Genomic DNA, 27,531 nt, shown 5'->3' on the forward strand with positions numbered 1-27,531 from the left:
CCTGCGCAAGCGGGAGCTACATGCACCGGGCTGCCCTTTTTTTTACATGTGCTCAGTGTTCTCTTGACCTAGTTTGTTGCAGTGCACACATATGAGCTGGGCTACATTTTTTTGTTCCATCACATGCACTTGGATTCCATCGGTTGCCTGGCTGCTCACATAAGTTCCTTCCACGGCTGGGCTTTGTACATAGAACAGCCCATGTAGGCCAACTAATCAAAACCCTCAAAAAATGCACGGGAATAGCCGCCCTATGATGTTAATCCCATGTATCAGAGACGGTTTTGTTTAGATATATGCATCCAACAACCAACAACAACCAAAACGTTAAATCGGTCAGCTCACGCAATGTCATGCCCGTACATTTTCCCCATATAATGGTAGGAAATTAAATAACAATATGGAATGAAACATGGAGTTTACTGATCTATATTAGATAATGAAAGTGAAAATGTCTAAACTACAATTAAATTCCATAAGACTTGGGCATGTCATATCTTTCCATGTTATGAAAAATTAAAGTTACAGGATAAAATAGGTCGAAAACAAGTTAAACTGCCTAAAATTTTAAAATATCTCCAGAGTGGTGAGTAGGACGTGCTTTTTGGAAATTCAGCAGGACACCAAGTCAATCTCTACTGATCGTATATGAAAAACGATTGTTAGCCAAAAATATACACCATAATTACATGATAAATAGCAATATTGGAGCCATGTACACAGCCACGCACGGGATAGTCATGGACAAATCATAAGTCATAGGTAATATTTGTGCATGTCTATTTGAATTTTGGTATTGTATATAAGTAAATATGGGTAGAAGGAGAAGTTGCAAGTACTAATCATGTATGTGTATTTATTTAAATAGTACTTCATTCCACTAACTGTTAAACTTGCACATCATGGTACAATTTCAGAGCATTACGTTAGGACAACAGATTAAACACCAATGAGAAAAGAGAGGATGTAGGTTTCACCTACATGCAGGTAGGTCACCGGAAGGTGTGAGCCCTTGACCCTGTGCACCTGCATGAACCCCTTATTGCCACATGTATATAGAAGAATTAAAGAAAAGCCCGTGCATGACTGTCAACTGTGGCTGATATCCCCAGAATGAAGAAAAATGGTAAAAGAGGCAATCTAAGCCTCAACCAAGCAAGTTTTAAACTTTAAACTCTAATAAAATAAAGCCACAACAAGAAATATTGCTGTCGGATTTCGGGTTCCGGCAGACCCTTGAGGTTCGAACACTGGGGTGCGCGCGGAGATCTCTCCCCTACTGATCTACGTCTGATCTCCTTGTGCAATGTAAGTTGGAAATGATGAACAACGCAAAGCACATGAGATTTATACTGGTTCGGGCCACCGTTGTGGTGTAATACACTACTCCAGTGTGTGGTGTGGTGGATTGCCTCAGGGGCTGAAGATGAACAGTACAGAGGAAGAACAGCCTCGCGAGGGGTGTTCTTGAGCTGGTGCGGTGTGTTCTACTTGGTCTCTCTATCCGATTAGATCTAGCTGCCTCTACTCTATGGTGGCTCGCTCTATTTATAGAGGCCCTAGGCCTCTCCCCAAATAATGAGCGGGAAGGGCGCCAACAATTGGCCATTTTGAAGGGGAACATCTAGTACAAGTTATCCTGACCAAAGGTGGTCTTCGGCTGCCAAAAGCATTGGTGATGACGCCGTCTTGGGCTCCATGGTGACCTCCGTCCTACCGCTCGGCTGGTCTTGGTCTCGTTGCGCCGGAAGGGTAACCTTTGCCTGATGCCTTGGCCTGTGCTTGCCACCTTTGCACCAAAGGGGAAACAAGGACACTACGCAGTCCAACGCCCGCCTGGCGCCCGCCTGGTCTCGATCGTCATGGCTTGCATCACGGGCTCCTCGCGAGGTGCCCCTGCCTTGATCTCTCCGCCTCCTCGCGAGCCTGCCTGATGAGGCTGCCTCTAAGGAAGCTTCCTATCGTCCGCCCCATGAGGCTTGGCCGCTCGCGAGGGTCTTGAGCTTGAGTTGGTGAAGATGGGCCGCGCTGGGCCCCCACTTGAGCCACGCCGCAGGCCGCAGGTAGGCAAGTCTGGGGACCCCCGTTCCCAGAATGCCGACAGTAGCCCCCGGGCCCAAGGCGCGTGCGGGCTTGGCTTAGCAGAGAAGCGAAGGGGCAAGCGTGAAGCGCCGCGGGCCCCCAATAGCCTGCGGCCTTGGGCGCCGCGTGGCGATTGATGGGACGTGGGCGTCTGCGCTTCCCACGATGCCTCGGCAACCGCACGACTTGACAAGTCCCTGCATGCAGAGAAATGGGTCATGATTACCTGCGATCGTGGTGCTCGACGGTTGGCCTTCTCCGACTATAAGTACGGGACTACGTGAGCCCCTTCAGTCCATCCCTTCCTGCTACTCCTTTCCTTCTTCTTGGCTACTCGCCGTTCCCATGGCTCCGAAGAGATTCTCGGCCACAGAGAAAGGAAAGGCCCGCCAGGCAGGGCCTGACTCCCCCCTGACCAAGCGTAGCCGGGGGCGCCCTCGCAAGCATCCCGTGGTCCCCGCAGTGGCTTCCCGCGGCCATGGAGGCGGCGCCGTGCGCAGTGGTGAACGCCCGGCTGCCGAGGGGAGGCACGTCGTGACCGCGCGGCCCCCCAGGCCGCGCTTTCGCTCGGCGGAGGTGCTGCCGGGGTTCGTCGTATGGTCGACGCACCCGACCAGCACCTGGCTCTAGCTCCCCCGTTTCTTCATAGATGAATTGCTGGCCAGCGCCCGGTGCGGCTTCTGGCTCCAGGCAGATGGCTGGTGCAGCAGGGCCTCCTGGGCTTCGCTGGAGGTCTCTGCTTCTAGGAGCGGGGCCTTGACCCGCGGCTGGCAAACATTTGCCCGCGCGCGCGGCCTGAGCCGGCGGTGCACCCTGCACTTCAAGTTCGATGGTGACACCACCCTCTATGTGAGGGTGTTCGGGGAAGATGGTCGCCGTGCTGGGTGCTGCCCCGAAGATGATGACCGCGGCCGCCTGCCCAGCCCCGGTACCGACCGGGATGAAGACGGCGACAGGCGTACAGGCGGCGGTGCTCGGGGTTCGCCAAGCTTCGGCGGCTCCCTCTCAGGCAGCAGCTCCTCCAGCGGTGGCCATGACCAGCCCCCGCGCCGCCGCGCTCGCCTGGGTGAAGGTAGCGGGTCAGCCCGCCGTCGCGCCCCGGTGAAGCGAGAGAAGGGATCTGCTTGAGCCTCAGGAGCAGCTCGAACTCTCGCTGTGGGTTGGTGCCAGACGAGTCGCGCCCATTTTGTTTTTCTCCTTTTCCTGCGCAGAAACAGAAGGTAGTATAGGGCCCCGCGGGGGCGTGTTAGAACTGTTGCTATTAACCATCACGCTGTTTCCACTATTTCTGCGCTATGTTTCCGCGCCGTGCGCCCATGTGCGGGGATTATTTTAGCTCGGTGGGGCTTGACAAGGTCCTCGCCTCCCGAGGCCGTGGCCTTGCCGTGCGCTTCATGCCCTGCAAGGATTAGTAGGAGGGGTGGCTTTCAGTCTTGGTTGTGGGGGCGATTGGCCCAGGCCCTGCGCCCGTGTCGCGATGCCCGTGGGGCACGGACCGGGAGGGGTGCTCCCGCAGTGGACTCGGAGAGGAAAGTTCCAAACGATCGGGGCAGAAAACACTCGCGAGGGCGCCCGCGAACCTCCCTCGCGAGACTTGTGCGAGAGAAAGCGAGGCAAGCGAGTGAAAAAGGTAAAGAGTCACAAGTTGGGAACGGCAACAGCTCCAATAAAACCTCAAATGGGAATAAACAAGCCAACTGCAGAAATCAAATGAAAAAGCCGCGTCCGACACCTATTCTAGTCTTCGACGTCTTCTCACCAGCGTGGAGCTAAGTGCTGCCACTGGGCGTCGGTGGGAGCCCCCGAGGCCCAAGGGCGGCACTCCGGAGACTCCGGGGCGTGTACAGCCCCACTCATTATTACATGAGAGTGTCACGGGCGACGAGCTTCACAGGCGTTTGCCTTCTTCACAGGCACCGGGCCTTTCCCCAAACGCGGCAGCTTCACAGGCATTAACCTTCTTCACAGGCACCGGGCCTTTCCCAAAACGTGGTAGCTTCACAGGCATTGGCCTTCTTCACAGGCACCGGGCCTTTCCCAAAACGCGGCAGCTTCACAGGCATTGGCCTTCTTCATAGGCACCCGGCCTTTCCCAAAATGCTAGGCCTCGCTCAGGGATAGAACCTCCGGAGATGTTGAATGTTCCACGCGTTCTGGATGGGTACCCCCTCCATGGTCTCCAAGCGCGCCGAGCCAGGCCTGGAAACATGAACAACCTTGAACGGGCCCTCCCACATGGGAGAGAGCTTGTGCAGCCCCTCCCTGGAGAGGACCCGTCTGAGAATGAGATCCCCTACCTCAAGAGTTCTGGGGTGGATGTTGCGGCAATGGTATCATCGCAGCGCCTATTGATACCTTGCCGCTCGCAGTGCAGCTTCTCGACGGCGTTCCTCCCCCAACACGAGATCCGTCCCCCGCATGGCGTCCTGCTGCGTCTCGTCGAATGCCAGGACCCGTGTGGAATGACGCCTGACCTCGTGAGGGAGAACATCCTCTGCTCTGTAGACGAGGAAGAACGGGGTCTCGCCAGTCGGCTTGGTCACAGTTGTGCGGATTGACCACAGCACGGACTGGAGCTCGTCGTACCAGCCCCTGCCACATGCCTCCAACTTCTTCTTGAAGGTCCTGACCTTGAGGCCCCTCAGGACCTCCGCGTTGGCTCGTTCGGCCTGGCCATTGCTCCGGGGGTGCGCTACAGAAGCGTAGCATATCTGCGTTCCAAGGTTAGCACAGTATGTTTTGAAGAGATTACTGGTGAATTGCGAACTGTTGTCGGTGATGATGCGGTTAGGCACCCCAAATTGGCTCACGAGGCCCTTGATGAACTTGACTGCGGAGCCTGCCGGGATTGTGAGCGTCCACCTCAGCCCACTTGGTGAATTTGTCCACGGCGACGTAGAGGTAGCGATAGCCCCCCTGGCGCCCGAGGAAACGGGCCCAGAATGTCCAGCCCCCAAACTGCGAATGGCCATGAGAGGGGTATAGTCTATAGACCCCCCGTAGGCTGGTGGATTTCCTTAGCGTGAAACTGGCAGGCCTCGCAAGCCTTCACCAACTCAACGGCGTCGCTGAGTGCCGTGGGCCAGTAGAATCCACTACGGAATGCCTTGCCGATGAGAGTTCGTGATGATGAATGGTGCCCACAGTCTCCGCCGTGTATGTCTGCCAGCAGCTCCTTCCCTTGCTCTCTGGAGATGCAATGCAGGGACACATCATTCGGTCGCTTCCGGTAGAGCTCTCCATCCCTTATGCAGTAAGCAGTGGCCTGCCGTGCTACACGCTCCGCCTCCTCCTCGTTCTTCGGCAGGGTCCCTTGTATCAGGTAACTCTTGAGCTCTGCGATCTAGCATCCTTCCTGGTGCTCCAACATCAGGAGCAGGCGTGCCCCTGAGGCTGGGCCGCAGACCGGAGCTCCTAAAGTAGGCGGCTGGGGGAGCCCCTCCCTTGGTTGCGCCGTGCTCGACAATGAGGGCACCGCCGAGGGTTTGAAGAGCCGCTCCTCGAAGACGCCAGGCTCCTGAGGCAGCCGCCTAGATGCCCTCTTGGCGATGTCATCAGCCTCCTGATTGGTGCCTCGAGGCACATGCTACAACTCCAGCCCCCAGAATTGCTTCTCCATCTTGCGAACCTCAGCGTGGTAGGCTTCCACGTCCTCGTCCTTCGGTTCGTATACCTTGTTGGAGAAGTTGACGAGGATCTGCGAATCGCCCTTGATGATGAGGCGCTTTACCCCTAGGGCGGCTGCGGCTTTCAGGCTGGCTATCAGGCCTTCATACTCTGCTATGTTGTTGGAGACCTTTTCCTCGTGCTGGAAACAGAGTTGTACGGTGTAGTAGAGTTTGTCCTGAGTAGGGGATATGAGCACTGCTCCAACTCCCGCGCCGTGCCGGGAGAATGCCCCGTCGAAGTACATGACCTAGCCATCCGGGGCCTCGCTTCCCGGGGAAAGAGATCGGTCCTCGCCTGCTTCGACACCCGGTGCCTCTGTCCATTCCGCCATGAAATCTGCGAGTGCTGCTCCCTTGATGACTCTGGTCGTAATGAATTCTAGCTGGAACGCTTGTAGTTTGATGTTCCATTCGGCGACTCTTCCAGCTGAGTTTGGGCTCCTGAGCACTCTTTCCAAGGGGTATGCTGAGACGACTTTGATGGGATGGCCTTGGAAGTAGTGCCGCAGCTTGCATGAGGCCACTAATAGCGCGAGGAGGAGTTTTTGAGGCATGGGGTACCGCGCCCTTGCGTCCTGTAGCACCGTGCTGACAAAGTATACGGGATGCTCGACGAGGTTGAGGGTGCTGGCGCAGCTTGCATCCTCCTGAGGCCGAGACACCTCGTGAGATGAGGGAGCCCCCAGCGCTTGGTCGCTTGATGGGGCCTCTCCTTCTCCGGGTGCGCTCTCCTGCTGCGGCTTTTTCCTCTCCGGCTGCGGTCGCGGCCTTCGCGAGGCCCTCCTGGCTCTTCTCTGCTTCAGTTCAGGCGGTCGATGCGGCCATGGCTCGGCGCTCCTCCCTAACCGCCACCAGGGCCACGCTAGCGGAGTAGGGGGTGGCCACAAGGTAGAGCACCAGGGGCTCCTGAGGACGCGGAGCTACCATCACCGGTGGGCTGGTAAGGTACCTCTTGAGATCTTGGAATGCCCTGTCAGCCTCTTCAGTCCATTCGAAGGGGCCCCTCTTCTTCATCAGCTTGAAGAAGGGCAGCGCTCGTTCTCCCAGCTTGGAGATGAAGCGCCCTAGCGTGGTCACACGCCCGGTGAGCTTCTGCATTTCTCTGAGGGTCCTTGGTGGACTCATGTCTTTGACTGCTTTGACCTTCTCTGGGTTGGCCTCGATGCCCCTATGGGACACCAGGAAACCAAGGAGCTTGCCCGAGGGGACTCCAAACACGCAGTTCTCCGGGTTGAGCCTCAGGTCCACTTCGTTGAGGCTCGCAAAAGTCTCTTCCAGGTCCTGTATCAGGGTTTTTGCCTCCCGAGACTTGACCACAACATCGTCGACGTAAGCTTCAGCATTCCTCCCGAGCTGCCGGCCCAAGGTGATGTGCATCAGCCGCTGAAAGGTTGTGCCTGCGTTGCGCAACCCAAATGGCATGCACGTATAGCAGTACACTCCACACGGGGTCAGGAAAGCCGTCTTTTCCACGTCTTCTACCGCCATCTTGATCTGGTGATAGCCCGAGAAGGAATCTAGGAAGCACAATAGGTCACACTCTACGGTGGAGTCGACTATCTGGTCAACGCAGGGGAGCGGAAATGGGTCCTGCGGGCAAGCCTTGTTGTGGTTGGTGAAGTCGACACACATGCGCTCCTTTCCTCCCTTTTTTGGGACAACGACCGGATTAGCCAGCCAATCAGGGTAGCGGACATCGCGGATAACCCCTGCCGCTTCCAGTTTCCGGGTCTCTTGAACGATGAAAGCTTGTTTCTCGGTGGAATGTCGCCTCGCCTTCTGCTTCATGGGGCGCACGTTGGGGCACACGTTGAGGTCATGCGCTCCTCGAGACCCTTGCTAACTGATCAGGTTCCCACGCGAACACCTTCTCGTTCGCGCGCAGGAACCTCACTAGGGCCTTCTCCTGCTCTGGCTCGAGGTTGGCTCCTATGGTGAAGGTGGCATCAGTGGACCCGTCCTCGTCGACCGGTACCTGCTTGGTTTCCGACTTGTCTTGGGTGAACAACTGCTTCTTTTTAGCAGGCGCAGCCCCCTTGGGCTCAAGGGCGTCGGCGCTGGCGGGCTGCGCCACCGCGACTGTCCTGAAAGCAAGCTAGAGCGCATGCAGCGCAACCCTTGTGTCTCCTGACACGGTAAGGATGCCGCTGCTCCCGGGCATCTTCATGAGGTTGTACGCCGGGTGAATTGCTGCCATGAACCGGGCCAAGGCCGGATAGCCGAGGATGGCGTTGTAAGGGAGGCTGATGGGGGCGATGTTGTCACAGCCCCAGTTCAGGCCTTGCCTGCCTTTGCATTAGCCTCCATGCATCATGTCTAAATTCTATTAATTTTGAAATGGGGACTGATAAACCCTAGCAGCAAGTGAAATACAACTAGGGTCAAATTAAATCTTTTCCATCTACCCAAAATGGCTTTTAGAAAAGTTCATCAATTTTCGAATGGGTGAAAACTTCTTCCAAAAATGATGCACACATTTCTAGGACATTTCTGGATTTTGTAGTTAATTCATACGTATTTGCATTTGGACAATAAAATGCTATATAATATATTAAATGTCCAAATAATTCTGAACTTAAGTGAGGGCTGTTGGAAATATTCCATACAGAGCCCACAATTATTTTCAGGGTTTTAGAAAATGCCTAAGCATTTTAATTAAGTCAAAACAATTACAGAAAAATAGAAAACAGAAACAGAATTAGAAAGAGAGGAACCTACCTGGCAAAGCCCACCTGGCCTGTTACTGTAGTGGCCCAGCTCCTCCAGCCGGCCCAGCCCAGCTAGCCAGTGCCAGTCATCTTCAACCTCTGCCAGTAGGCAGAGGCGAAGGCGGGCACGGCGCGCGCTGAGGCCGCCACCTCCTCCCTGCCTACCTCGCGCCCCTGAGGCTCTCTTCCAGCGCCACGGAGACGGCCACGCACCCCCCGGCCCTCTCACTCCTCCCCCTCCCCCCCCCCCCCGTGCTCATCCCCTCCCCTGTCTCTCTCCCTCGCACCACCGAACGCGGCCGCCGCCGCCAACGAGAACCACCACGGCCACAGCTACCCCCTCGCCCCTCTGTTGTGCCCACGAGTTCTGCGACGTCGTCCTCGACCCCCTCACCGAACCACGCCCCGCCGGAAGCCCTGCAGCGTCGCCTTCGAGGTCTTCTTCAACCTTTGTCCACCGGTGATGCCTCTCGCCGCCCCGCTCACTCCGGTGCTTCCCCGAGCACGCCGAGGCCACCTCTGCATCCACCGTGAGCCCCTGCCCCTAACCCCCCTCCTCTACGCCTCGGTTGCGCCCCCTAGCCGCCATCTCCACCGAGCCTGAGCACTCTGCTCCGCCGGCGACGCCGTCGTCGTGGCCACAGCAATGCGGGCTCGAAACTGAGCGCGTCACCGCGTTTGCCACACTCCCAGGAGGCCGTAGCCCCTCTCCACACCCCTGTTGTGCATCCCAGCGCCGAACCCGAGCACGCCCGAGCTCCGGCCGCCGCGGTCGAGCTCCCCGCCGTCGCCTCCAGCCGCCCCAGGCCTGGCTGGCGCTACCATCCGACGCGCGCTGGTCTGGGCTCTCGAACGAGCCCAACCACGCTGCGAACGGGGCCCCAGAGCCCATTCCCACGGCCTCCGCCGCGTCTGGTCATCGCCGGCGGCTAAACGCCGGTGGTTTAGCCCCGGCTGACCGGGGGTTTGACCCCGTCTGACCAGGGTTTGACCACCCTGGGTCACTGACGCATGGGGCCAGCCCTGCTAATTAACCCAGGTTGGTGCTAATTATTTAGTTAGTTAATTAGCCTCTGACATGTGGGTCCATGCCTTAACTAAACTAGGTTAGGTTTAGTTTAATTTTAATTAACCTTATTAGTTAACTGTGTCACTGACGTGTGGACCCCACTGTCAGGTTTGACTTGGACCAGCCCTTTGACCCGCTCATGTCATGCTTACGCATTGCTGACGCAGTTATTCGTTTTCTGGATTAAAAATAATTCTGAAAATTCCAGAATTAGTATAAACTTCTAAAATTCATAGAAATTCAACCGTAACTCCAAATGAAATAAATTATATATGAAAAATGATCAGAAAAATCCAAGGAATCTGAAATGGCATTTTCATGCATGTTTGGACAACTTAACCTCACTGTTTAGTCCAAAACATGATAATGCACTATTTGAATTCATAGTTTGAATTTGAATTTGAACCTAGGGTTCAAACCAACTCCATTTAACATGTTGCCAGATGCATTAGCTCAAACCACAGCATATTGACATGTCATGATCATGCATCATATTGTGCATTGCATTGATTGTGTTTCTTTCTCTCTTGCCGGTATTTGTCCCCTCTCGATAGACGTTGTTTCGACGTTGTGATCGTTGACACTGATGAAGACTCAGTGCTATCTTCAGAAGTGCCAGGCAAGCAAAATCCCCTTGTTCATTCCGATACAATCACACTCTCTCGCTCCTGCTCTATTTTACCGCATTAGGACAACAATGATTTAACTATTACATGCTGCGGTAGTTGAACCCCTTTCCTCTGCATGACCTGCCATTGCCACAGTAAATAGATGAAACCCACTAGCATGAGTAGGAGTTGTTTGAGCCCTGATGTGCCTACTCATTATTGTTTGTTTGTCATGCCTGCTACTACTTAGAGTTGAGTCAGTTCTGATTCATCGGGGATGAATCGGAGGTGTGTAAACATGTCCTACTGTTGAGGGCTAAGTGCGTGAACACGATTTGCTAAAGGTAGCGGTGAGAGGCCATGTAGGAGTACATGGTGGGTTGTCTCATTGAAGCCGTCCTCAGGAACTGAGTTCTGTGTTTGTGATCCATGAAACAGTTACTACCACGCATTGGGCCCGAAACCAATGGACCCTCTCGGCTTCTTAATCACCCTAGTACTCTGTCCAGGAGTTACAAATAGTTTCTGGTGTTTGTAGGTTATGTGTTGGCGGCCGTGCATAGCGCTGACCCTAGGGGTGGGCTATGTTGCGGTAGATACACCGTGGCACGGTGTACCGGGCGCCCGTTTGGTGTCTCGGGAACCCTGTTCACATCGTTCGGGGCCGTATGTGGAAACTTCGGCCGGACTCCCTGCGGATGGAACCTGGATAGGCGATAAACCTGGACTAGAGACTTAAGTGTTTAGGTAGGCCGTGGCCGACACCCTCGTTGGGCTTCCGCTTGAAGGTTGCCGAGTACATGTCGTGTAAACGACGGTAAGTGGTGAGGGCATGTGTGAATTAGTACACCCCTGCAGGGTTAACATCATCTATTCGAATAGCCGCGTCCGTGGTAATGGACTTCTGGGTTGCCTATAACAGTTCATAGATAAGTGAAAGTGGATACTCTAAAACTCGCAAGATAAGTGTGAGTGCTATGGATGGCTTTCTCGTAGGGAGACGGGAGTGGATCCATAGTGGTGTATTGAATGGTGAATATGTGGACTCGTGTGCGCCACCTCAAAAGAGTTGCTTGCAGTCGTAGTTCAGGTTAGCCACTGAGTCAAAGCTGGCTTGCTGCAGTTAAACTCCACCACCCCCCCTTGTTGATACCGATGCATATGTAGCTACTTCTGATGTAAGTCTTGCTGGGTACATTTGTACTCACGTTTTCCTATTTTATGTTTTGCAGAGAGACGTCAGTCTCGCTAGTAGTTCCGCGTGGACTTCGACGTTTAGCTTGATACCTTAGCTACGATCTTGTGCCCTTGGCAGGATCTGGTAGATAGTCAGGCTTCTCAGCCTTCTTCATTTGTAGTTGTCTGTACTCAGACAAGTTAAGCTTCCGCATGTGCTTGTTGCTTGTGTGCTCTGTATGTTGGGTCATAAGACCCATGTTTGTAATATCTCGCTCCTCGGAGCCTAATGAATAAATACTTTGAGTCGTAGAGTTATGTTGTGATGCCATGTTGTATTTACACATATCGATCATATTGTGTGTATGATTGAAATGCTTGGTATGTGTGGGATCCGACAATCTAGTTGTTTATCCTTGGCAGCCTCTCTTATGGGGAAATGTAGTCCAGTGCTTCCTTGAGCCATAGTAGTCCACTACAGCCCGGTTCACTGGAGTCCTGCTAGCCCAGCACTACTGCTCAGATCACTTGACTGGCCGGCATGTGTTTCACTTCGTTCCTGTGTCTGTCCCTTCGGGGAAATGTCATGCGGTGACATCCGGAGTCCTGTTAGCCCAGCGCTAAAGCCCGGATTCACACGCTACTGACCGACATGCTCGATGTGATTCATGTATGCCTGTCCCCATAGGTTAGTGCCGCTTTGGGTTCACGACTAGCCATGTCGGCCCGGGTTCTCTGTCATATGGATGCTAGCGACATTATCATATACGTGAGCCAAAAGGCGCAAACGGTCCCGGGCCATGGTAAGGCGACACCCGTGGGAATACCGTGCGTGAGGCCGCAAAGTGATATGAGGTGTTACCGGCTAGATCGACGTGACTTGGAATCGGGGTCCTGACAGATGTCGAATTAGATCAGCTCCGTGCGGAAGTTGTCATAGGTGCCGAAGGTCACTGGGAGGTGGGTCTGTCCCAAGGAGGCGGTGGAGCCGACTCCGACACCCAAGAAAGGCTTGCTGGGCCGGAGCCGTTCCAGCGGCACGTGGAGGAGGCTGAAGGCCTCCACCGAGAGCACGTTGAGGCCGGCACCACCGTCGATGAGGGTCTTGGTGACGGCCACTTGGCAGATGGTGGGGGTGCACAACATCTGGAGCGCGCCCGAACCGATGTGGTTGAAGGGGTGATCATCCGAGTCGAAGGTCAGATCGGCCTCGGGCGCCGCCCAGCCCGGGGGGGGCTTCTCGACGCTTGGAGGTGGTACTGATCCGGCGGGTGAACGGCTTGACGTGATGGCTCGAGGGTGGTGCTTGGGAGCCACCCAGGAGAGCTGCGACGACGGGCGGCGCTGGTGCAGCAAAACGAGCGAGGAAAAGGTCGCGCAGCTCCTCCAAGGAGGTCATAGAAGCCGTCGACAGGTGGAGGAGCCACATGCACGGGATGCCGGTGAGGGCCATGGGTAACCAGTTGGCCATCACCCGGTCATCGGCCCCGGCTCTGAGGACGACCTCCTCGTACGCCAGCAAAAAGACCAGCGGGTCCGTTGCGCCATTGTAGCGCGGTGGCATCTCGGGCTTGAACTTGCACGGCCACTGCACCTGTCGCAAGGCGGGGGCCAAGGCCTGGAGCCCCCTGACCCCAGTGCCGACATCTATAGCCGGAGAGGGCGGCGCGTTGCCCGCCATGAAGGCGGAACGCGATGTTGGTGGAGAGCAGGTGGTCGGGAGGGAGAACTCCGGTGCACCCCTACCTGGCGCGCCAAATGTCGGATTTCGGGGATCGTAGCAGAAATTTAAAATTTTCTACGCATCACCAAGATCAATCTATGGAGTAATCTAGCAACGAGGGGAAGGAGAGTGCATCTACATACCCTTGTAGATCGCTAAGCGGAAGCGTTGCAAGAACGTGGATGAAGGAGTCATACTCGTAGCGATTCAGATCGCGGTTGATTCCAATCTAAGCGCCGAACCACGGCACCTCCGCGTTTAACACACGTGCAGCCTGGTGACGTCTCCTACGCCTTGATCCAGCAAGGGGAGAAGGAGAGGTTGGGGAAGACTCCATCCAGCAGTAGCACGACGCGCGTGGTGGTGAAGGAGGAGCGTGGCAATCCTGCAGGGCTTCACCAAGCACCGCGGGAGAGGAGGAGGACTTGGGAGAGGGGGAGGGCTGCGCCAGAACTAGGGTGCGGCTGCCCTCCCACCCCCCACATATATATAGGGGCAAGGGAGAGGGGGGCCGGCCCCCTCAGATCCATTCTGAGGAGGGGGTGGCGGCCAGGGGGGTTGCCTTGCCCCCCAAGGCAAGGGGGGCGCCCCCCTTTAGGGTTCCCCCAAACCCTAGGCGCATGGGCCCTAGGGGGGAGGCGCCCAGCCCACTAAGGGGCTGGTCCCTCTCCACACACAGCCCATAGGGCCCTCTGGGGCAGGTGGACCCTCCCGGTGGACCCCCGGAACCCCTCTATTGGTCCCGGTACAATACCGGTAACCCCCGAATTATTCCGGTGACCGTATGATGACTTCCCATATATAAATCTTTACCTACAGACCATTCCGGAACTCCTCGTGACGTCCGGGATCTCATCCGGGACTCCGAACAACATTCGGTAACCACATATATCTATTCCCTATAACCCTAGCATCATCGAACCTTAAGTGTGTAGACCTTACGGGCTCGGGAGTCATACAGACATGGCCGAGACAACTCTCCAGTCAATAACCAACAGCGGGATCTGGATACCCATGTTGGCTCCCACATGCTCCACGATGATCTCATCGGATGAACCACGATGTCAAGGATTCAATCAATACCGTATACAATTCCCTTTGTCCATCGATACGATACTTGCCCGAGATTCGATCGTCGGTATCCCGATACCTTGCTCAATCTCGTTACCGGCAAGTCTCTTTACTCGTTCCATAACACATCATCCCGTGATCAACTCCTTGATCACACTAGTAAGCTTGCACGTGCAATGCACGTAATTACGTAATTGTTTACCACTTCATGGTTAAGGTTTCATTGTCGTGTGTCAAAATAGACCATCTTGGTATTGCTGCTCAGGTGTTAGAGGGACTGTGGTATCCCCAGCCCACCAGGGTTCAAATCCTGGTGCTCGTATTTATTCCTGGATTTATTTCAGGATTTCCGACGATGTGCACTCAGTGGGAGAAGACGTTCCCGTCGATAACGAGGTGCCTACGTTGACTTCGTAAATTTCAAGATGATATGCCGGCTCAATCTTTCGGAGGTGTTCATAGGGGTAGGGTGTGCGTGTGTGCGTTCATAGGGGTGAGTGTACGCGCATGTATATGAACATTTGCGTGTGTACCGTGTTTAAAAAAGTTGAAACATTTTTATATTATCACCGCCCTCTTCCAAACATCCGAGTTTCTTCCTTGTAGTGCTCGTAGCCTCGTGGGTAGAGTGATTATTACAATCATACTTGTTTCTTTCTTATGGGCGCAATCACACTTGTTGAAGTAAACCTCTTACAGCGGTCCTTCCATGAGTCTACCCATGGATGCCATGTGTTGCAAGGGAAACGCTTGGCATCACCTAACGTATAGCATCGCTTGTGTATATCGACATTCCTGCACTACACGTGCCCAAGTGAAGCCCTCCCATTGCTCGTTCCCCATATTTTCTCTTTAGCATAGATCTCCTACACACATTTCTCTCTCCCTCGTCTCCTTTGTCACAAAGAGGGTGCCCATGGCAGCACACCTCCCTATTATAATCATGTTGCATGTTGATTTCACCACCACTCCTTGGTCCCCTCTTCCTTCCGAAATCTCATCATTTTTGCCATCCAATGGCTGCCGGGGCGGCTAATCCGATCATCACTTGGCCCACGCCTATCGCACGCCATGCACCAAAATTAGCCAACAACAATTCATTATAGTACCAATAACACTCTTCAATGTGAGTACACTCGATAAATCTCACCGATTCTTGGAGCTCTCATTACAAATATATCGTAAATCAAACATAGATTACTTGACATCCATTGACATTACAAAAAAAGGAAAAAATAGAAAGGGAGCCACAAATAAGAACTACACAACCAGAGATACAGTCATGAAATATATCACAAATAAAAAAAGTACCACCTGAAAGGCAGGCAAATTTTGAAACATAGGAAACACCTAGAAATTACTTGTTGATGCTCACCCACCGTTGTTCTCATCTTGTGCATCTAGCAGCCGCGCTTAATCAAATTATCCATGCCATCTTCTCTCAAGTTTGATGCTATTGCATAATAGAAGGATATATATTGTTTATGGTTATTTCCTATCTCGAAACATTGTTGCCACTCTAACAAGATTTTCTCAAGTCCTCGCAGCTGATATATCATGCAAACTAATCACAATGTTCCCTGCCAACAACTAAAGAGGGCTGAAAAAATACAAACTGAAAAATTATCATGTGTGGTCCGTGATAACTATTGAATATGAATTGTTGACCTTCTGAAAAGACTTCTTCACTGCACGTCATTATTTATATAAAGCATACAGAAAGCCACATAAGTGAGATGTTAGTTCGTCATGACATTCACATTATACCGTATAACAATGAAGTGTATGTGTGACGAAAGGATGATAACAAGAAAATATAATGTTCTATTGTCATTTACATAGTTCACATCAATTTACGAAATGTGTTGTATGTAATTGCCGCGGTGCTTCAAACAAGATGTGTAAAAATGAACTGCAAATGAACTGTACACAGATCACAACTATACTAATATGATCCAAGCTTCTCCATGTCATATGGCATGAACAACCTCTGTATGAAGTACATCACAAGAGTATAAAACACATATTTTAGAGAAGGAGACAAATTAATGTCTTGCTATGGACACAAGTACCTAGCTTCATTTTGCATTTAGTCATTAATCAACACAAATCACCATGAATCAAAGATCTGGCTCCAGCATATATATATATATATATATATATATATATATATATATATATATATATATATATATATATATATATATGTTTTACTTGGTGCATTTGAAAGCAAATCCTCGTATCAACCTATCTAAATACCTGAAGATTTACAGCTTGGTAGTTCAGGAGGCCAATGACCACACCAAAGCCTCAGTTCTTCATATGAGTTATTTCTGAAAATTGAATCCAAAAATCATGTTAAGTGAATTGGGCATAGTCAACTGGGAATAAGCACATAAACTAACTCTCCAACTATACTGACGAAATTGATAAGCTTAAAAAACACATTTCGGAAGAGAACATAAAGAAGGAGATGAATGCTCACTTGTATACACATTTAATTTCTTAGTAGATGTTTTCATTCAATTCCTAGTGAGCAAATGTCAAATTGTTAGACAATGTCACAACTTCGTGAAAATCATTCTGAATACATCTACAAGCTGTAGCTCCCCATATAAGCATAGGCTAGCAACTTTGAAAATACATTAATATTAAAAGCTATAGCTCCGAATACGATGTATAATCCGATGCTTATTGCCTGTCTCAGTTGAGTCACCGCAATCTGCACGTCCTCCACCAGCCTCTCCCCGACGGCGCCGCCATAGAACAGGGCCACCCCCTCCTCCACCATGGCCTCACAATAGCAACACAAGCACATGGTGTGCGCACTACGATAACTAAATCTTGCGCACAACAGCACATGTTGGCGAATAGATGGCAGCTAGTTGACACAAAAAAACAGGGGGGAATGCAAGTATGGACCTGCAAAAATTCAGAGAGATTTGTTGGTCCTGTCCCTGACCCTGCTACTGCCTCTGTGGAGGAAAAATACAGAGAAAAGCAGCGTAAACAGCTCGTGTCTGCTACTACTGCCTCTGCACCACGCATTCAGCCAACCGACAGCTCGTCCATACCACACACGAACCTCGACCGCAGTTCGCGCTCGCCCTTCACCTCCGGCCGCTGCACTCCCTCTGGCCATTAACCCCGTGCTCCCTCAGCCCTCCGAGCCGCGCACGCCGCACAGTGGCCATCGCGCCTCGCTACGCCCGTGCCTCAGAGGAGAGACGTGAAAGTGAAACACCATAATGGGAAGGGTGCAGCGAGATGGACATGAGGCGGCGGCGGGTGTGTGGGGAGGAACCTACCTGTGGGTATAGTGAGGTGAAATGCCTTCCCAGGAAACACTCCTTGCCTTCACATACACCTGACAAAGCAAACAAAAGCCATGGCAAATCAATCAAGGAACCAGGACAGGGAGCACCGGGGGAGAGAACCACGGGGCACGGGGAGAGAGGGGGGCATACGGTGTTCTTGATGGAGTCGGTGACGACGATGGCAGTCGGAGACGACACTGACAGCGACGCTCCACTCGGCGAAGAGGTGGCCTTCGGCCGCGGCGGGACGGTGTCAGACGCGGATGCGGGACTTGCCATGCCTACCCAGGAGGTCGAAGCGTCCGACCATAGACGGGGATCCGGTCTGTGCTGGGGACCCCCTTCAGCGTGCTGGTAGCGCCGAACTGCGGAAGGGGACGGCGAGCACTTCGGCCTCCCCCTCCTCCGCTCGGCCACCATCCGTGTAGGCATCTGGTGCGGGGCGACGGTTCCAGTGGTGGGCATGGGCGCGTGGGGGCTTCTTTGTTTCCTCCCGTCCCAATTTCTCCATGCTCGCCGGATGAACGACACCTTACCATGGCTGGCCACCTCTCCCTCTCTCGGTCTCTCCCCATCGTGGCTCGTGTCCGTGGTGACGACAGGCATCTCGTGCGTCCTCGGTGATAGCTTGCATAGTAGCGGCGGAAGGGTTTCTACCGGGAGGGATTGAGTGGAGAAGGTCGGCGCTAATCACGGGAGAGGTAGCGAAGGTCGGCGCTAATCACGGAAGAGAGGTAGCGGATGGTGGAGTATGGTCAGCCAACATAAATTGCTAAATGCACACGTAGAACGGATTAGATGAAGCCTAGCGGTTGGATTAAGTTTAATGGGCCTAATCCTGCGGTAGTAATGGGTTCGTGTATATTTATGGGGTGCGTTTAAAAAAATTTATGTTTGATTGTTTATTAGTAGTAGAGATAGAGATTAGTAGTAGAGAAGTAGAGATTGTGCACATTATGATGATGTCCTACCGAGTGGGCCCAGAGATACCTCTCCGTTTACACGGAGTGACAAATCCCAGTCTCGATTCGTGCCAACCCAACAGACACTTTCGGAGATACCTGTAGTGTACCTTTATAGCCACCCAGTTACGTTGTGACGTTTGGCACACCCAAAGCACTCCTACAGTATCCGGGAGTTGCACAATCTCATGGTCTAAGGAAATGATACTTGACATTAGAAAAGCTTTAGCAAACGAACTACACGATCTGGTGCTAGGCTTAGGATTGGGTCTTGTCCATCACATCATTCTCCTAATGATGTGATCCCGTTATCAACGACATCCAATCTCCATGGTCAGGAAACCGTAACCATCTATTGATCAACGATCTAGTCAACTAGAGTCTTACTAGGGACATGGTGTTGTCTATTTATCCACACATGTATCTGAGTTTCCTATCAATACAATTCTAGCATGGATAATAAACGATTATCATGAATAATGAAATATAATAATAATAATAATAACTAATTTATTATTGGCTCTAGGGCATATTTCCAACAGTCTCGCACTTGCACTAGAGTCAATAATCTAGTTGACATCGCCATGTGATTAACACTCACAGGTCACATCGCCATGTGACCAACATCCAAAAAGTTTACTAGACTCAATAATCTAGTTCACATCACTATGTGATTAACACTTAATGAGTTCTGGGTTTGATCATGTTATGCTTGTGAGAGAGGTTGTAGTCAATGGGTCTTGCCATATTCAGATCCCTATGTATTTCGCAAAACTTTATGTCATATCGTATATGCTGCTACCACGTTCCACTTGGAGCTATTGCAAATTATTGCTCCATTATACGTATCCGGTATCTCTACTCAGAGCTATCCAGATAGGTGTTAAACTTGCATCGACGTAACTCTTTATGTCGAACTCTGTATCACCTCCATAACCGAGAAACATTTCTTTATTCCTCTAAGGATAATTTTGACTGCTATCTGGTGATCCAAACCTAGATCACCTTTGTACCCTCTTGCCAGACATCTGACAAGGCACACATCAGTTGCGGTACTCAGCATGGCATACCGTATAGGGCCTATGACAAGAGCATAGGGGACGACCTTTGTCCTTCCTCTTTCTTCTGTCATGGTCAATCTTTGAGTCTTACTCAACTTCACACCTTACAACTCAGGTAATAACCCCTTCTTTAACTGATCTATTTTGAACTCCTTCAAAAACATGTCAAGGTGTGCGTTCTTTGAAAGTATCATCGGGCGTCTTGATCTATCTCTATAGATCTTGATGCCCAATATGTAAGCAGCTTTATCCAGGTCTTCCTTTGAAAAACACTCTTCAAACAACCGTTTATGCTTTCCAGAAATTCTACATTATTTCGGATCTACAATATGTCATCCACATATACTTATCAGAAATGTTGTAGTGCTCCCACTCACTTTCTTGTAAATACAAGTTTTTAACAAACATTGTATAAACCTAAAAGCTTTGATCACTCCATCAAAACAAATATTCCAATTCCGGGATGCTTGCTCTAGTCCATAGAAGGATTACTGGAGCCAGCATACCTTTTAGCATCCTTAGGATTGACAAAACCTTTTATTATATCACATACAACTTTTCTTACGAAAACTGGTAAGAAAACTTGTTTTGACATCCATCTGTAAGATTTCATAATCGAAAAATACAGCTAATGGTAACATGATTCCGACGGACTTAAGCATCGCTACGGGTGAGAAATTCTCATCGTAGTCAACTCCTTGAACTTGTGAAAAGACTCTTTCCCACAAGTCGAGCTTCATAGACGGTAACATTACCGCCCACGTCCGTCTTCTTCTTAAAGATCCATTTATCTCAATGGCTTGCCGATCATCGGGCAACTCCACCAAAGTCCATACTTTGTTCTGTTATATGGATCCTATCTCGGATTTCATGGCTTCTAAGCATTTGTCGGAATAGGGGCCCACCATCGCTTCTCCATAGCTCGTAGGTTCATTGTTGTCTAACAACATGATATCTAAGACAGGATTACCGTACCACTTAGGAGTAGGACATATCCTTGTCGACCTACGAGGTTCGATAGCAACTTGATCCGAAGCTTCATGATCACTATCATTAACTTCCTATTCAACAGACGTAGGCGCCACAGAAAACATCTTTCTGTGTTGCATCACTCTCTGGTTGAAGTTAAGGTTCGACAACCTCATCAAGTTCTATCTTCCTCCCACTCAATTCTTTTGAGAGAAACTCCTTCTCGAGAAAGGACCCGTTCTTAGTGACAAACAATTTTCCCTCGGATCTGAGGTAGAAGATATACCCTACTGTCACCTTTGGGTATCCTATGAAGATGTGTTTGTCCGCTTTGGGTTCGAGCTTCTCCGGCTGAAGCCTTAAGCATCGCAGCCCCAAACATTAAGAAACGACAACTTTGGTTTCTTGCCAAACCAATGTTCATACAACGTCATCTCAACGGACTTAGATGGTGTCCTATCTAAAGTGAATGCAGCTGTCTCTAACGCATAACCTCAAAATGAAAACGGTAGATTGGTAAGAGACATCATAGATCGCAACATATCTCATAGGGTTCGATTACGACGTCCGGACACACCACTACCTTGTGGTGTTCCAGTTGGCTTCAACTGTGAAACAATTCCACAATGTCTTAAGTGATTGCCAAACTCATAACTCAGAAAATCCCTTTTTGATCAGATTGTAGGAACATGATCTTATTGTTATGATGATTATTAACTTCACTCTAAAATCGCTTGAACTTTTCAAACATTTCAGACTTGTGCTTCATTAAGTAGATATACCTATATCTACCTAAATCGTCAGTGAAGATGAGAAAATAGCGATATCCACCGCATGCTTCAATTCTCATTGGATCACACGCATCAGCATGCATGATTTCCATCAAGTCACTTGCCCGTTTCATTGTACTTGAAAACGGGGTCTTAGTCATCCTGCCCATGAGGCATGGCTCGCATGTGTCAAGTGATTCAAAATCAAGTGACTCCAAACATCCATCGACATGGAGTTTCTTCATGCATCTTACGCCAATATGACCTAAGCGGCAATGCCATGAGAAAGTGGTACTATCATTATTAACTCTACATCTTTTGGCGTGAACATGTGTATTACCACGATCGAGATTCAATGAACCTTTCACATAGGGTGCATGACCATGAAAGGTATTATTCATGTAAACAGAATAACCATTATTCTCTAACTTAAATGAATGACCGTATTGCAATGAACATGATCTAATCATATTCATGCTCAACGTAGACACCTGATAACATTTATCTAGGTTCAATACTAATCCCGAAGGCAGATGGAGCGTGCGATGGTGATCTCATCAACTTTGGAAACACTTCCAACACACATCGTCACCTCGCCCTTAGCCAGTCTCCGTTTAGTCCGTAGCTTTTGCTTCAAGTCACCAATAATAGCAACTGAACCGGTATCCAATACCCAGGTGCTACCAGGAGTACTAGTGAGGTACACATTAATAACACGTATATACTTTGTTGAAGTTGCCAACCTTCTTATCTACCATGCATTTGGGGTAATTCCGCTACCAGTGACCGTTCCCCTTACAATAAAAGCATTTAGTCTCGGGTTTGGGTTCAACCTTGGGTTCCTTCACTGGAGCAGCAACTGGTTTGCCATCCATGAAGTTTCCCTTCTAGCCCTTGCCCTTCTTGAAACCAGTGGTCTTGTCAAACCATCAACACTTGATGCTCCTTCTTGATTTCTACCTTTTGCGGTCTTAAGCACCGCGAATAGCTCCGTGATCAACTCCATCCCTTGCATGTCATAGTTCATCACGAAGATCTAGTAGCTCAGTGATAGTGGCTAGAGAACTCTATCAATCACTATCTTATCTGGAAGTTTAACTCCCACTTGATTTAAGTGATTGTAGCACCCAGACATTCTGAGCACAAGCTCACTAGCTGAGCTATTCTCCTCCATCTTGTTGGCAAAAGAACTTGTCAGAGGTCTCACACCTCTCAACACGGGCATGAGCCTGAAATCCCAATTTCAGCTCTTGGAACATCTCATATGTTCTATGGCGTTCAAAACGTCATTGGAATCCCGATTCTAAGCCGGAAAGTATGGTGCACTAAACTATCAAGTAGTCATCAGGATGTGTCTGACAGGTGTTCACAACATCCACAGACGACGTTGTAGGGGTTTGCACATCGAGCGGTGCATCAAAGACGTAAGCCTTTTGTGTAGAAGTGAGGACACTCCTTGGACTACGGACCTAGTCCGCATCATTGCTTACAATATCTTTCAACTTAATCTTGCTCTAGGAACGTATTGAAACAGGGAGCTACAACGTGAGCTATTTATCTACAACATATTTGCAAAGACAATTTAGACTATGTTCATGATAATTGAGTTCATCTAATCAAATTGTTTAATGAACTCCCACTCAGATAGACATCCCTCTAGTCATCTAAGTGAAACATGATCCGAATCGACTAGGCCGTGTCTGATCATCACGTGAGACGGACTAGTCATCAATGGTGAATATCTCATGTTGATCGTATCTCCTATACGACTCATGTTCGACCTTTCGGTCTTCCGTGTTCCGAGGCCATGTCTGTACATGCTAGGCTCGTCAAGTTAACCTAAGTGTTTCGCATGTGTCCCGAGGCCATGTCTGTACATGCTAGGCTCGTCAACACCCGTTGTATTCAAACGTTAGAATCTATCACACCCGATCATCACGTGGTGCTTCGAAACAATGAACCTTCGCAACGGTGCTCAGTTAGGGGGAACACTTTTCGTGAAATTTTAGTGAGGGATCATCTTATTTAAGCTACCATCGTTCTAAGCAAATAAGATGTAAAACATGATAAACATCACATGCAATCAAATAGTGACATGATATGGCCAATATCATTTTTGCTCCTTTTGATCTCCATCTTCGGGGCTCCATGATCATCGTTGTCACCGGCATGACACCATGATCTCCATCATCATGATCTCCGTCATCATGATCTCCATCATCGTGTCTTCTTGAAGTTGTCTCGTCATCTGTTACTTCTACTACTATGGCTAACGCTTTAGCAATAAACTAAAGTAATTACATGACATTTATGTTGACATGCAGGTCATAAATAAATTAAGAAAACTCCTATGGCTCCTGCCGGTTGTCATACTCATCGACATGCAAGTCGTGATTCCTATTACAAGAACATGATCAATCTCATACATCACATATATCATTCATCACATCCTTTTGGCCATATCACATCACAAGGCATATGCTGCAAAAACAAGTTAGACGTCCTCTAATTGTTGTTGCAAGTTTTTATGTGGCTGCTATAGGTTTCTAGCAAGAACGTTTCTTACCTACGCGAAAAACACAACGTGATATGCCAATTTCTATTTACCCTTCATAAGGACCCTTTTCATCGAATCCGATCCAACTAAAGTGGGAGAGACAGACACCCGCTAGCCACCTTATGCAACTAGTGCATGTCAGTCGGTGGAACCAGTCTCACGTAAGAGTACGTGTAAGGTCGGTCCGGGCCGCTTCATCCCACGATGCCGCCGAATCAAGATAAGACTAGTAACGGCAAGCAAATTGACAAAATTGACGCCCACAACAACTTGTGTTCTACTCGTGCATAGAAACTACGCATAGACCTAGCTCATGATGCCACCGTTGGGGATTGTAGCAGAAATTTAAAATTTTCTACACATCACCAAGATCAATCTATGGAGTAATCTAGCAACGAGGGGAAGGAGAGTGCATCTACATACCCTTGTAGATCGCTAAGTGGAAGCGTTGCAAGAACGCGGATGAAGGAGTCGTACTCATAGCGATTCAGATCACGGTTGATTCCGATCTAAGCGCCGAACCACGGCACCTCTGCGTTCAACACACGTGCAGCCCGGTGACGTCTCCTACGCCTTGATCCAGCAAGGGGAGAAGGAGAGGTTGGGGAAGACTCCATCCAGCAGCAGCACGACGGCGTGGTGGTGAAGGAGGAGCGTGGCAATCCTGCAGGGCTTCGCCAAGCACCGCGGGAGAGGAGGAGGACTTGGGAGAGGGGGAGGGCTGCGCCAGAACTAGGGTGCGGCTGCCCTCCCACCCCGCACATATATATAGGGGCAAGGGAGAGGGGGGCCGACCCCCTCAAATCCAATCTGAGGAGGGGGCGGCGGCCAGGGGGGTTGCCTTGCCCCCCAAGGCAAGGGGGGCGCCCCCCCTTTAGGGTTCCCCCAAACCCTAGGTGCATGGGCCCTAGGGGGGAGGCGCCCAGCCCACTAAGGGGCTGGTCCCTCTCCACACACAGCCCATAAGGCCCTCCGGGGCAGGTGGACCCTCCCGGTGGACCCCCGGAACCCCTCCAGTGGTCCCGGTACAATACCGGTAACCCCCGAATTATTTTGGTGACCGTATGATGACTTCCCATATATAAATCTTTACCTCCGGACCATTCCGGAACTCCTCATGACGTCCGGGATCTCATCCAGGACTCCGAACAACATTTGGTAACCACGTATATCTATTCCCTATAACCCTAGCATCATCAAACCTTAAGTGTGTAGACCCTACGGGCTCGGGAGTCATGCAGACATGGCCGAGACAACTCTCCGGTCAATAACCAACAGCGGGATCTGGATACCCATGTTGGCTCCCACATGCTCCATGATGATCTCATCGGATGAACCACGATGTTAAGGATTCAATCAATCCCGTATACAATTCCCTTTGTCCATCGGTATGATACTTTCCCGAGATTCGATCGTCGGTATCCCGATACCTTGTTCAATCTCGTTACCAGCAAGTCTCTTTACTCGTTCCGTAACACATCATCCTGTGATCAACTCCTTGATCACATTGTGCACATTATGATGATGTCCTACCGAGTGGGCCCAGAGATACCTCTCCGTTTACACAGAGTGACAAATCCCAGTCTCGATTCGTGCCAACCCAACAAACACTTTCAGAGATACCTGTAGTGTACCTTTATAGCCACCCAGTTATGTTGTGACGTTTGGCACACCCAAAGCACTCCTACGGTATCCGGGAGTTGCACAATCTCATGGTCTAAGGAAATGATACTTGACATTAGAAAAGCTTTAGAAAACGAACTACACGATCTTGTGCTAGGCTTAGGATTGGGTCTTGTCCATCACATCATTCTCCTAGTGATGTGATCCCGTTATCAACGACATCCAATGTCCGTGGTCAGGAAACCGTAACCATCTATTGATCAATGAGCTAGTCAACTAGAGGCTTACTAGGGACATGGTGTTGTCTATTTATCCACACATGTATCTGAGTTTCCTATCAATACAATTCTAGCATGGATAATAAACGATTATCATGAACAATGAAATATAATAATAATAACAAATTTATTATTGCCTCTAGGGCATATTTCCAACACGGCGCACCCCTACCTGGCGCGCCAAATGTCGGATTTCGGGTTCCGGCAGACCCTTGAGGTTCGAACACTGGGGTGCGCGCCGAGATCTCTCCCCTAACGATCTACATCCGATCTCCTCGTGCGATGTAAGCTGGAAACGATGAACAACGCAAAGCACACGAGATTTATACTGGTTCGGGCCACCGTTGTGGTGTGATACCCTACTCCAGTGTGTGGTGTGGTGGATTGCCTCAGGGGCTGAAGATGAACAGTACAGAGGAAGAACAGCCTCGCGAGGGGTGTTCTTGAGCTGGTGCGGTGTGTTCTACTTGGTCTCTCTATCCGATTAGATCTAGCTGCCTCTACTCTGTGGTGGCTCGCTCTATTTATAGAGGCCTTGGGCCTCTCCCCAAATAATGAGCGGAAAGGGCGCCAACAGTTGGCCATTTTGAAGGGGAACATCTAGTACAAGTTATCCTGACCAAAGGTGGTCTTTGGCTGCCAAAAGCACTGGTGATGACGCCGTCTTGGGCTCCACGGTGACCTCCGTCCTGCCGCTCGGCTAGTCTTGGTCTCGTTGCATCGGAAGGGTAACCTTTGCCTGATGCCTTGGCCTGTGCTTGCCCCCTTTGCACCAAAGGGGAAACAAGGACACTGCGCAGGCCGACGCCCGCCTGGTCTCGATCGTCATGGCTTGCGTCACGGGCTCCTCGCGAGGTGCCCCTGCCTTGATCTCTCCTCCTCCTCACGAGCCTGCCTGATGAGGCTGCCTCTGAGGAAGCTTCCTATCGTTCGCCCCGCGAGGCTTGGCACCTCGCGAGGGTCTTGAGCTTGAGTTGATGAAGAGGGGCCGCGCTGTGCCCCCACTTGAGCCACGCCGCAGGCAGGCTAGTCTGGGGACCCCCGTTCCCAGAACACCGACAATTGCCACCATTAAGATATCTACTATTCCTCATAACACCAAATGTGGAGCTATTTGTTCATTGGAATTGGAACCTCAATTCTCAAAGGAAAGAACACAACTGAGAGATGTAAGCCATTATTGCTTCTGCTACTTGCTCTGTAATGTGACCCTTACAATTCAAATTCTGAAAGTTGTCTAGTCAACAATAACCAGTACTAATGATAATGATTTGTTGGGTACCTGGGTAGGCAGGGTGGGGCAACGGTAAAACAAACACCAGCGGAACGAGGTGAGGCTGGAAGCAGCACTGTCTTCTGCTGCTGAAGATCCAGCCGATAGAAAGGAAGGTCTACAGTCCGCTAGGTGTCTTCCCGCGTATGCATAGTCAATCTGATATGGCATCGAGAGCAAGACTGTACGAAAATAGTCATATTAGTCGATGTGGATAATTGTGGATGGGAAGCAGTGGAAGTATAAGCATACAACGACAGATTTATTTGCCAAATAAACAAATTATCAAACACTGACCTACAATAGCTATCAGAGATTTGCCTCCCTTGGAGGAGGGGTGACCTTCGTGAGTAGGAGGGCAACCCGGCGGCGCTAGGGTTCGCCGCACCGCACCCTCGCGCACGTCACGTCCGGTCGATCCGGGCTAGATGCCTCGCCTCGAGTCGATTCCCACCTCGCCGGAATCCCTCGCGAACCTGGCCTAATCTCCACCAGCGTCGGATGATCGCCCACGTCTCCTCTGTGCGCCTGCAGCAGTACTCGATGAAACCGGTGGCTCCTCTGTGCGGCTCGCATCGGCAGCTTTTTGCTCCCATCCCTCGAGGCCTAGTGGTAG

The 27,531-nt window shown here is 50.7% G+C and overlaps 1 protein-coding gene and 1 long non-coding RNA gene across 3 annotated transcripts; both read right to left on the reverse strand.

Annotated features, from left to right (window-relative positions):
• Positions 1-833: 833 nt before the first annotated feature.
• Positions 834-27,244, reverse strand: LOC125512804 (uncharacterized). The gene is made up of 3 exons (XR_015609364.1): positions 27,213-27,244; positions 26,925-27,097; positions 834-1,026 (listed from the first exon to the last, which is right to left on the reverse strand). It is a non-coding gene; the product is annotated as an uncharacterized LOC125512804 (long non-coding RNA).
• LOC147964485 (uncharacterized) lies at positions 16,290-18,146 on the reverse strand. Of its 2 annotated transcripts, none has more exons than XM_087531125.1 (3): positions 17,573-18,146; positions 17,414-17,472; positions 16,290-16,438 (listed from the first exon to the last, which is right to left on the reverse strand). In XM_087531125.1, the coding sequence occupies exons 1-3, from the start codon at positions 18,026-18,028 to the stop codon at positions 16,357-16,359; spliced, it is 597 nt and encodes a 198-aa protein (XP_087387251.1). In that variant the 5' UTR covers positions 18,029-18,146; the 3' UTR covers positions 16,290-16,356. The 2 variants fall into 2 exon arrangements, 1 of the variants encoding a protein (XP_087387251.1); XR_015609363.1 differs by lacking the exon at positions 16,290-16,438 and adding an exon at positions 16,469-17,027 and having other exon boundaries at positions 17,191-17,472; positions 17,573-17,660.
• Positions 27,245-27,531: the final 287 nt, after the last annotated feature.

This window comes from Triticum urartu, chromosome 6A (genome assembly GCF_056163025.1).
Source record: "Triticum urartu cultivar PI428250 chromosome 6A, HENAU_Tu73, whole genome shotgun sequence".
Lineage (NCBI taxonomy): Eukaryota > Viridiplantae > Streptophyta > Magnoliopsida > Poales > Poaceae > Triticum > Triticum urartu.